The sequence below is a fragment of the Bombus pascuorum genome, chromosome 11 (genome assembly GCF_905332965.1).
Source record: "Bombus pascuorum chromosome 11, iyBomPasc1.1, whole genome shotgun sequence".
Lineage (NCBI taxonomy): Eukaryota > Metazoa > Arthropoda > Insecta > Hymenoptera > Apidae > Bombus > Bombus pascuorum.
In genome coordinates this window covers 2,741,498-2,754,035 of record NC_083498.1, presented here as the reverse complement: position 1 = coordinate 2,754,035, position 12,538 = coordinate 2,741,498, and the positions used below count along the sequence as shown (strand labels likewise).

The 12,538-nt window shown below is 36.3% G+C and overlaps 2 protein-coding genes across 5 annotated transcripts in view; both read right to left on the bottom strand.

Moving 5' to 3' along the window:
• Nucleotides 1–118: 118 nt before the first annotated feature.
• Nucleotides 119–1,755, bottom strand: LOC132911802 (protein D2-like). Of its 2 annotated transcripts, none has more exons than XM_060968763.1 (3): nt 1,610–1,755; nt 909–1,160; nt 119–658 (listed from the first exon to the last, which is right to left on the bottom strand). In XM_060968763.1, exons 2-3 carry the CDS (start codon nt 1,102–1,104, stop codon nt 306–308), a joined length of 549 nt encoding a protein of 182 aa, XP_060824746.1. In that variant the 5' UTR covers nt 1,105–1,160; nt 1,610–1,755; the 3' UTR covers nt 119–305. The 2 variants fall into 2 exon arrangements, with proteins under 2 accessions (XP_060824746.1, XP_060824745.1); XM_060968762.1 differs by having other exon boundaries at nt 1,503–1,665.
• Nucleotides 1,756–2,019: 264 nt separating this feature from the next.
• Nucleotides 2,020–12,538, bottom strand: part of LOC132911792 (uncharacterized) — a 39,581-nt gene continuing 29,062 nt past the window's right edge. For all 3 annotated transcript variants that reach the window (XM_060968731.1, XM_060968729.1, XM_060968730.1), the window contains 2 exons: nt 5,118–5,289; nt 2,020–4,607 (listed from right to left, as the gene is read on the bottom strand). In XM_060968731.1, coding sequence (XP_060824714.1) covers nt 2,967–4,607; nt 5,118–5,289 — 1,813 coding nt within the window. In that variant the 3' untranslated portion in view covers nt 2,020–2,966. The remainder of the gene's footprint in view (nt 4,608–5,117; nt 5,290–12,538) is intronic.

Sequence of the window (12,538 nt, the reverse complement as noted above, 5' to 3'; positions counted from 1 at the left end):
GAAAGGAGAATAACACTAATCATTCTATTAAATCATTGATCTTAAATATTAGATAATACAATATATATATTACATAGTTGATGGAACAAATGTGCTGGTGGATCAAATATTACAATGATACGTTATAACTTCATTTATTTTTGTTCATTGTGTACAGGTGTTATATTACACAATACAATGTAAAAGGGCTTGTACTACATGAATGAGCGTTTAATATCAAATTTCATACAAAATATCTGCGCACCAGTCTCCAATGTCTATATACCAGGCTTCGTATCCCTCATTCTATCCATGATAGCATGTACTTAACCTCCTAACTGTTTATATAGAAGTGGAACATAATCGTCAAATTCTGCCTGGTACATGTTTCCAGCGATAGGATCTCCCAGTTTGTATTTTGCAGCAAATTTTTTAATAGAAAAATTTGCTCGATTATCCCCACTGCGATTAGTCAAACGAGGTTCATTGAATGTAAGCTTTTGAGGCTGCTTATACAAAAGGAACACATAGCGATGAAGTCCAGTGCCTTCTGGTGGACCTGAACCAATGTACTGGGAGAGTACTTCGCCTTTGGAAACATCAGAACCAGGAATGTTTCCTACCAACCAGTGGTGCCATTCACGAAATTTTGGATCTTTGCGGCTTGGTGCATCTGGATCTGGAAGGAAAATATAATGAATTAATCTAACTGTTAATTAAAAACTACTATTATATATGCAACCTATGCAATTTTATGCTTTCAAATGTCCTATGACTGGATAAAAATCTGCAGTCTAATTATAACATTTAATGGCAGGAAGAAATTTTTACATAGATACCATTTCTTTAGTTGTGTTAACAAAAATATGACATTACATTAAGACTTGCAGTGTAATTACTATAAAAATTACTATTCCTTCAATACATACCAGTCATACAAAGGGTATAGAAAACGCTTGCATCGCCATCCCACTTAACAGAAGGTGGATCTTTCACCTGTGTCGGAGTCAACACTTTGCCAATTTCAATGGCAAGGTTATTTGGATAAGTGACCTGCAGTACATTTTGTGGGACCTTGTCTATAACGTCGGGTACGACACCATGAGTTTGCAACGCTTGAGCCATGGACGACAAAAGACGAGTTCCAATTTCAACGAGAGGTTTTCTTGCAATTAATGAAGCTGAAAGTACACCAAGTAATAACAGACGACAGACTACGGAATTAACAAATAATCAATTCTTTGCAATTGTGACCAAACCAAAAATACAGCGAGGTTATCGCAAATGGTCAATAGGCAATTCGTACAAACAATTTGATCGATACTGAGCAACCGTTTTTGCATATAGTCGATAATATTTTATTAACTCGCAAAGAAAACAAAACATACAACAAAAAAAGAAAAACGCAAGCGAAGCAAGGTGAAAAAAAGAAAAGATCGCGTATTCTACGATACTAATTATTACGCGCAACATCGGGAAGAGTAATGTGACACGTTTTGATCAATCTTTCTAATAGATATTACTTGCGTTAATTAAAAGCAGCATGACATCCAACACGGACTTTAACTCATAAATAGAATACTTTAAACTTTAAAGAAAGAATATTATGGAAGCTACAAATACAAATGACTTTGCAACAACCTTAGAAACCGGCACACTGTAGTCGATTCTTGTCCGTATCGTCCCCTCCTTTTGCGAATGTTTACTCTATATAGATCAGCATACGCATTATATACGTAGTAGATTGCAGAAGCCTGTAGCACTGGCCAATCACGCGCACGAAATCATTTTAGTAAACATCGTTGTAATACACGCCATCTATCGGAATTCAGGTATTGATAACACAGTTTTTTAATTATTGAATATTTATTAGAATATTAACGTATCTGTTGAATTATTGCAAACATGTACATTATATTTCAAATGGAAATCTTTAATAATTTTACAAATATAACAAAGATGTCCATCTTTTGATCGAATTGCATCAGGTGTTCAGATACTTGCATTATAAAATACGAATTTCAAATAAAGAAACAGAAATGCAGAAACAAAATTATTTTAATGCTATATTATAATGAAATAATGCACTGTACATAGACTAAATAGAGACATATTTGATTTTTCTACATATCTTCCTACATATACGCATACGCGCACATGTATTATGTACATGTATACACATCATACGTACGTCATACAACATAAACTATCCATATACAACATTCGTACAAGCTTGCACATTTAAAGATATATTCATTTCTTTATAAACAATTGCTCTACACTCTTCTTTAGTCAATGTAACCCACTTAAACATAATTTCTTTACACTGGTGTACACATATGCGCTAAACTTTGGCGAACAAGAATGTCAGAAAACGACAATGTTTGCAATCAATTTTTATGCGAAAACATTTCAAGGTCATGCGAATCTGATGAAAATACGATATCGAATGAGTATTTATGATACAATTTTGTTCTACGACTGTTTTACTTCAATTTTCGTATTAATACTGTTTTCGTAATTTAACCTTTTTCGCATTAACTTGATATTTTTACTGTCGTTGTCCTTTATCGTACACGTGTACATGCTCTTTATATCATCTCTTTACAACTGATTAACTAAAAAATTAAGCGTATTCGCAAATTAGAGAAATTACTATTATTTACAGTAATATGTAGGAACGATCGTACAATTTTCACGCGCAAAAAGGAAACGGTTTCCTTTTTCTTATTCCACTTTGTCATTATTTTAACTTTTAAATTTGCACCTTTATACAATTTTCTGCAAATTCTCTATCTCGAACATATTGATTGCTAATTATAGATAAATAGAATAGAGATTAGAGGAATGAGGAAAAAAAAGAAAAAAGAGGTGGTAAAAGAAAGATAAGAAGAAAAGTGAAAAGAGGAGAGAGATAAAAGAGGAGAGAGATAAAAGAGGAGATCAAATAAGTGACAGAAACGATAATGAGGAAAATGGAAACTTAACTAAAAACCTAGACGTTTGAGATTACTACGCGTTGCACAACCACTAAATCTTAATCTTTCACCTTGCCAGCTTTTACTTTTGCTTCGGAATTGTTTGAGATCGTCTTGGTGATCAGGATGTCTCATGGGCCGATAACCCTGTGGCGAACACAGTTCCTTCTGTTCCTTGTAGAATTGCTCATATCCACCATGCAGCAAATAAACTTCCGGATAGTAGAGAGCGGGATAATATTCCTTGTTACGTTGACGATCCAAATTTCGTAGAAATCGTGAGAGGTTTGGACCTCGTTCCCACGAAAATTCGCAATGAAACACTAGAATATTTCTTTTACTCGTATCTGGTTCAATTTCAGGCGTATTTTGCAGTGGATCTAATAGGGATTGCTCGATGAGATCTTTACTGTAAAGATTTAGAGCACCTTGAATGTGACCTGCATCGAACTCGTACGGATAACGGCAATCTACGATTTCGAACGAATTAATTCTATCGTTAAATTCTCCACGTATTAAAGCGGCTAAGGTATCGACTGAAATTGATTTTAAATCTTCGTGATGACCAACAGCTAATGGCAGGATGCATGGTTTGCTGAAATCTCCTGTGAGATCGGTGTCGGTAACGCTGCGATGAATAGCCGATTTGATGTGCGCGTGTGCGTCCAATTCTGAGGACACTTCTACCTCCGCCCCAATTTCCGGTTCTGTCTCCATTTCTATATCCGTTTCCATTTTCATCTCTATTTCCATTTCCGTCGATATCGTTTCTATTACAGCTGCCGTCTCTATTCCTGATGTAGACAAGCTCTTCTGTAACGACCTACACTTTGGCATCTCGAACATCATAGCTTCACTACTGCTACAATCTTTGACGACTTCAAAGAAGTTTCTGGATCTTCTGGATTTCTTGACTAGTCTCGGGCTCTCGTTCATCAGTGGTTCAGACCGTTTCGAACCTCGAGCAAACGGCAAATTGAAAGTATCTGCGTCGGTGTTCTCGTTGATAATTTCAGTGATTCGTCGACGTCGTGCAACGGGTATAGTCGTCGCCAATGGGCTACCATCGTCGAAATCTAGAGTCTTAGTCGATGAGTTCGCATTCGGAGAACGAAACAAGCAGGAACGTACTTTCGAAAGCGACGAAGTCTTTTGATTTTCCTTTTCATATTGCAATGACAATGAGCGTCTGAAGGTTCTGCCTGTGCCGCAGTAGGTACGTGAATACTCGGGCGTGCTCTGATTACTTGAGTCAGGATTCGTTGGTGTATTCGCGATCTCGGCACCGACGATATTGCCGCAGAGTAAAGTGGAGATACCATTCGGTAATTGCGTTGCATCGTCCAAATTCTCGGTATCTACCAGATCGTTGAACCCATCATCCATACTCTCGTAACCAGATGAAAAGCTTCGAAAGAGGGAACATCGTGCGATTCGCGCTCGGTGTGGCGATGATCGTACCGGCGACTCCATCGGACTCCGAGATTCGACAGACATTCGACGTGGAGCAACGGCCAGGGGCTCCGCAAATCGAAATCTATCTCGCCTCGATTTTTCCTCTCTCTCAATAAAGCTCGCTCCATATCCGCTGTCTTGGCTATTCGGATCGCAATCTTCTAGAGGATGACGGGTCTTTCTTGTACCGACGACCTATTACACATCAAAATACATTAATTAGACTTGAGTATTTATCACACTCTATCGAATTAATTTTATCTTTTGACGCTTATCGTTTGACCATGTAAAAAAGAATTTTAAAGACCGACCCGGTATGGTGCTTCAGAATGTGACACGCCGGTTGTTCAAAATACAGATAACGAAAACTAATTCAGTCCGAGTCTAGATTAATCGACAGATTAGATTCGATTTAATTCAATTCAAAATACAACCGAAACGGAAGTGTCATTTTGACGCGCGCCCCCGTATGTGATAACTATTTTAAATATATTCAAGATGTTGAAAGTGAGCGATAAACAGCCACGAATAATGTAGGAACAGGTGCATATTTTTCTTAACGCGACGATATAAAAGGTGATGTTTTACGCTTGTCCGTAATTTAATGAAAGAGCGCTAGTTAGAATTAATAAGGGTAACAAAAAAAGAAGAAAAAATGGAAAAAGAAGTCGAAATATGCAAGAACATATGTATTGATAACGATACCTTTTGCGGGCTAGTACCATGCGGACTGTTATTTTCTTTGTCGGTAGATGGCGAGACTGGCTCTGGATAGGAAAAACGTCGCGTAGCCATCCCAATTAGCCGGCGGACTTTTGGTTTAGGTTTCACTACTCCGTTCGAAGTGTCTCTATTGTTAAATACATCCTTAAAGAGGCTGTAAAGGAAAGAAATAATTATTACATACCTTTATATACACAGATACAATTGTATATACAATTACAAGAATACAATATCAGTTCAATGATAAACCTAACCTCTATAACTAGGTCCCGATAAAGATACATGTTTTGGAAATTATAACTAAAAACAAAAGATTTCTCAAAATGAAGAAAATCACGCACCTTGAATTTCATTGAACACATCTTTAGGAATATTGCCACAGATATTATCGACATGTTTTACACACAATAATATTCTACTGTGAATGAATGATTAACTTCTATAAATTGCCTCGAAATTAATCGCGTTTCTTCTTCCTTAAACACAGTTACACAATGTTAAAATAGAATTTTACACGATTTACAAAGCTGAGCGATACAAAAAAACACGTTGTCGTTCGCAAATAGCCGTTTTATTAATGAAACTTACTGCCAGAATACTTTACATATGTACAACACGAGAAAATATGGTAGAACGAGAGCGCGCCAACTGAATGCGCTTGCGCGTGAGAACCACATGCACTTAGCAGACGCGCAAAACTGATTTCACCGGTATATCTATTTTCGCAATTTAGAAATCACTGATCCATGTATAATAAGAGCGTATAATACGTAAAAGACATAGGCTAAGACCTAATGTAGTTTTAGTAGGTGCAATTGTGGACACGTTACTTAGAATTCTTTACGAACATATTGGATTCCAAAAACACGTAGATGCAATGTAAACAAATTTCTCCTATGTACATATACTTCACTGAATTTGCACTGAATTTACAGACACCTATTCACACGCGCGTTCACACGAAAAGTACGAGACGAAAGAAACGAAAAATCGATATAGCTCGGAAGCAGAAAATTAGCTTTATTATGATATATACCTTGTATATTGCCACACTTCACACGAATTAGTAACATTTTGCCAGAACATAGCGATCAATGACAAAACACGAAGTCACAATTAAAACCAGTCAATAATAAACGAGAAGAAAAAGAACTGTGCGAGCCACGAAACCACAATACAGAACGGCCGTATTTATCAAATTAAAGAATAAAATGACGGTACATGGAAACTCGGACGATAACCCGCCACTCGTTACACCGAATGCGGAGTCGAACCGTCACACGGCAACCCGGAAAGTCGCGCACTATCTGAGTGGCCTGGCGGGAATTCTGTCTTTATATGTAGTAGCCTGGTGTGGTGGGGAGAAAGGGCCGACCAATCGGTAACTGGGAAAGGGCCCGCCTAAATCTTCTCAGGGCGTACAGGGAGAACGGAACGCGGAATCCACTCTTTAGGGTAACCGCTATGGGGGGCCCTTTTCTGCCTCTTTGCCGCCGTGTTTCGTTACATCCGTTTGTTCGTTTACTCCATCGTTCGCCGATATTTACCAGTCGCTAAATCTATATGAAATGTACATATATATAGAAGCACACTTGCGTCTGCATATGTCCCCTTACGACTTTGTAAACTTCGATCTAGTTTCGAAATAAAAGTCTATTGATAAAATTCTTTAACTATTTAAACCTTAGTAACTTCAGGTTTCTTCATACATGTACGTTCGCTTACTTGTTGGCTTTGAAAAATATTATGTCTTCAATAGCTCACGAAAGTATCTGAATATTTATAGGAAGCTTCCATGAATACATGGCGCGTGTTACAGAAAACATTTCGAAATTTCATTAATATTGTAATGAGGTACAATTGTATCTCATACATATGATACTCGAGTATCGTGATTACGTTGGTAACATCTGGTATGAGTCTGCTAATGTATATAGAAATTACAAGATATTCATCAGAAGCATACGCTCCATAAAGATTATCGGAGTATCTCATACATGAACAGTTAATTGCTCGTTATATTAATAATACATAATATTCCTTTTTTGACACAATTATATGTTTAAAATTATTATTCATGTCCACCCTAATATTTTAATGATTGTAAGCTTATGATTGCAGTAAATTACATATTCGCAACGTTTATATATATATATATATATATATATATATATTTATATTTATATTATTTTATATATATTTTATATTTTATAATATATATATATATATATATATATATATTATCGGATTGGATTAAATTTTTAATTTAAACAATATAGCCATGACGGTCGTGCCTCGTTACAGTGTTAAAAATTATGAAATGTTTTATATAACGCGTGCAATATGTACGTAAAAATTTTCTACGGTAGATCTCCAAATTATTTTCGAGGGCCATTGTATATTTGTTTCCAGTTCGAAAGCTTTTAAAGAAGACCATATCTAAGGTACTCATTATCAAATTTAATTAATATAGAAGAGACCGCGTTTTCAAAGGAATTATTTAACATATCTAGAGTTATCAAACCGACATATATATTATATTCAAAGAGGAAGGAAAAGGATAAGACGGAGGAGAAGACGAATAAAGAAGAAGAAGGAGAGGAAAAAAAGGAACATTTAAATCTATGCTGCTTATGTTCCCTTCTTTCTCGCGCTCGTGCCTATGTGTATACTCGGTCATTCACTGGCTAGCTCACTTTCGATACCAGGCCGGAAAAGGTTGCCGACCGTAGGAGTTGTTGCTCGCACTGAAAGGGCCTGTTCTCGTCTCTCTCTGTTACTACGCTCCTCTTTCCGTCGACTGATGCACCGACCATTCCGAAGGATGCAGCTCTCAGCAGGTACAGCTCGGTCCGTTTTTTCATTCTACCGATCACAATGCTTCACCTGATCTCCGATACCACCCTCGCATTCTTTAAAGATTTTCACACGGACACGCCAGGTATTCGTACACGTTCGTAAGATTCAATCGCTCAAATAAGTTCGAAACGTATGTTTGCGCGTACATATGAATGTCTTATCTTGTTTAACCACAGGAGTAAATAGGGAAAAGGGATAAATAGGAAAAAGAGATAAATAGGGAAAGCAGGTAATAACTCCGTCACACTAATTTATGCATAGCTATCCTTGTCGTTAATAAAATCCCATTGATGCTTCCTGCTGGACATTTTATTGCACATTTTTAACAATGCTCTCTTTTTTTCTATTTAATATAAATATACATATATCTTTAATAACAAAGATTTCCTGGTAATTTGTTTATGTTATCTTTTATTACCTATTTATTATTACCTATTATTTATCTGGTCATTTATCACCAAAATCATTTAAAATCTAAAGTATAAATCTTTTACCTTCCTTGGTCTGAGTTGTAAAGTTATGGTTATTGCTTTACACTTCTCACTTTGGTGTGGTAATCACGTATTGAAGCAATAAACGAAGGTTAGTTGGAAGACAGACGAAGTAAAAAAAAGAAGCGGAGGAGAGAAGTCGAAAAGAGGGTGAACAAATAAGGGACCGAAGGAATATAACGAACGATCCATCGGTCTGTTCCCAACAGTCATATATGCGAAGATTATTCGCTATAGGGCATCGAACGCGCGTAACGCACAGTGCGACCATGGGGGTAGCTCAGCTGCTTACTTTGCCATATATCGGGGGTTGCAAAGGCACCCCTCACGTACAGCTGGCTGATTGTGCACCTTCTCCATCCTCGCGACACGTTATACCCGTACACCGGCTTTAGAGACAATCTCTAATCCAACTTAGATAGCTAACTTGCGGAAAATCGTTAAAAAGTATACAGACCTGATATGAAACTATGAAAACTTGAATTCTTATCAATATATCAGTGCTATATACGAGTTAGTTATTTGCTTTTCGGTTAACTCCACAAATGAAGAAGTAGAGAGAGATTGATAAAATTACATATGAGACAAGCGTCGATCAAATGCTTTGTCATAAAAATTTCAGAAATTTCAAAAAGTTGTATTAACCACATTGGCCTGTGAACGGGCTCATATCATACATTATATCATACTATACCCACCGCTTTCTATTAATTTCTTCATTTCATTAGATACACGATTAACACACAGTTCTGAAGAAACAAATGACCTACTTCTATAAGTTCATTTGTCACGAGAAGATGACGCAGGTAGATAACGATAAACTTTAAGGTAAATTTAAAAAAAGCATCGTCTTCGACATCGTCATTTTTCTTTACCTCTCCATTTATGCAGTTGATTAACATGGTTTCTGAACGTAGCATCGAAATCAAAAAACCAGACTTATCACGTTTTTTCTTTCCTATGTGTGCGTGTAAGTACACACTCGGTACTGGTCCAGAAACCGTCTTCCGCGGGAAACGAACGGTTCGAACGTATAACGGACTGGAAGGGAACTGGGAACTTGGAATCGGGCAAACGCCTGGCTCCCTACGACTTTGATTTTTCTATAAGAAAGAGTGCAGATGGTCGTATCCATTGTGATGGTTGGCACGTGCCAACCATGGGTACCCTGATGGTGCACCGCTAAGTGCATATACGTGTGTACATGTAACAGACACTTTCCAAACGAGCGTGTGCTGTATGCACGCATGCGTGTACAAGATATGATCGTGTACGTGTAGATACATGAAGATACGTGTAGGTGGGTGAAACGTATATTTCTACGCAAACGTATAATCGTGACGATGTTCCATTGACGTTCCATTAACGACACACATCGGCACGAAAACGTGGGGAGCCATTTACGTAATACCTGACGGGAGGGCTTTACACTTTCAAGATTCTCTCCATTTCCGAGTATACACTATGATCATTTATTTTTAAACAAATTCGTTGACATATTTATTATACATCGTACAGTATACTATACATCGATCAATTCGATTTTACGAATGAAAGCGTAACATAGGAAGTAAAATAATTTGATAAGTACGGGAATATAAAAATTATTCTGTTAAAAGTTGCGTTTGAGTGATACTTCATTACTCTACCGATACAGGTATATGATGTATATGCATCTTATGTTCATTCCATGAACGTTTCACGAGATGAAAACACGAAATGTTTCCTAAAGATTGCACATGATCGATATACGTATAAAAATTGGATAAACGTAAGAAGAACGTAACAGAAGTATTTTTACATTTTGTGCTGTCGATGTATAAAATCTTATAACAATAATAAATAGTTTATAGAAATTTACTACGAGAAGGAAAGTGTAGCGGTACATGAATCATAGGATACAAAGTTTCAAATACCTTAATAAGGTTCTAGAGTTAATATAAAAATAATAAGCAACAAAATATACCAGCAAGGGATCTGTAGGTTAGGCAGATTTAATGCCAGATGTTTTATTAGTCTAATTTAAGTTCGAAGGATTTATGGAACTATTGATTTCACTTACTTGAGTTTAGGAAAATTATAAAATGACCGATATGCGTTACTTCTTATTTTAATTTTATCCTAAAGATTTTCTCAAAATATTAAAACTCTTTTTCTCTGTTAAAAAAAACTTAAAACGAATATAGTTCGAGAATCGTAGTAGGGTTAAATAGACCTGGTTTTGAAATAATGATCTTTGATACTCTTGTAAAGAGATTCGAACTTATTTTATGACCTAATATAATCGTAATGTAATCGTAAAAATACGAAAAAGACGAAAGATTGTTGGAAAAATATGCTGATTTTAATTAGCAATTAGACAGTTGAATGTATTGGAAGAGTGCCGATGATAATGACCTCGTAACCGTAAAGCATTCTAGAGAACAAGACGGCTTTACAGCTTCCTAAACGAGATCATCATCTGTTCCTTCGGTATCCTGAAGGGTGTAGAAGACAGTCTGGTCGTTCTTGCTATTCTTCCGATACATGCAGCCGTCGCAGATGCACTGTACAGGAGATCGAAATTCGCAATATGCCGAGAAGCAGTCGAAAGAAAGAAAGAAAGACATATAGAGGAGGAGAGGAGAATAAAAATTGCTCGAACCCCTCGCTAACAGCTATCAAAAGTCCCCTCTTTTAGATGGATAGATGAAGACGAAGGGAAGTCAGAAAAAATAATCACCCTGGGAAGTGAAGAAGCAGCAGGAACGGGATGGACAACAAGAAACGCGACGTGTAAAGAGTAAAAGGAATGAGGAGAACTGATAAGGTGGAAAGAGGAAAGAATGGAAGACGAAATGGAGAAAGAGGTACATTTCAGCCATAAGTATCAGGACATCTACTCTTTACATTTATTGGGAAACTCTAACAATGGAAACTGTTAAAGAATGACCACTTATCAATTAACTGCTAATTGGATAACTTATCTATATGTAATAGCTATGTAGAATTAAGTATTTAAATTCTCCAACCTTATAATCCTGCCAATCTTCTAATCCTTTAAAAGGTTTAAATAAATACAACTTTTAACACAAAATATTAAAATAGATGCCTTAAGATATATTGTCAAAAAATAATAAGTACCTTGTCATTATGGTCAACAGATATTGAAGAATACATAAGGGTACCAAGCAATGAAATAATAAACACGAAAGATAAAAGAACCACATTAAGACGGTAAACCAAGAGGTAACATTTAACAATACACAGATTTTGTTCCTACTCGTCGTTTTGGGGGAAACTTGTGAATTACGGTTTTACAAATTCTATGATTATAAAATCAAGAAATATGTCCTTTACTTCAGATAATATTAGGAAGAAAATAGTCTCTGTGGGGTTCTGGTAATCTGGGGTCGTTTAATTACCTGAGGTATTTATCCTCAATACGTCGTAACCTTATCAAAACAAGCTATTGTAGAGGACCAATGGCAGTGAAATAATGGAAAATGTCGATGTCATTTTAAAAATAGAATTCTACATTCTTTTATATAGCATAAGATAGATTAAATTAGGAATACAAAATAGAAAAATAAATTATAGTATAAAAAAAATAGTACGTACTGATATACGGCGTAGAAGTGATGTACGGGGGTTAAACGGAAACTGGAAATCATTCAAAGCCGAATGGCAAGAACTAAATGAATAAATAAAAAAATATATTTTTTTATGTATAATAGTTTTTAAATATTTCTTGAAATCATTCGAAAACATTGATAATTCATTGCCACTTATTTTACATTTTGTCTATCGTGTTCGATCTTCTGCTTCTATTTACACAATAGAAGAAGGTAAACCCAAAAATTTCTCTGCGAATTGATCAAAGGAGGAGGGTCACTCGGCTTTCGGCGCCGCCCACCTGCTAAATAGCACAAAATTCCAACCCTCTGTCGAACTTCTACCTATCTATTCTTCATATGCTATTTTTACCTGTAATCTGGTATCATCTTTCCACCTTCTGCCGGCTTGTACCAATTCCAAAAATTTCCCAGGAAGTTAAGAAACAGCTGATCTAAC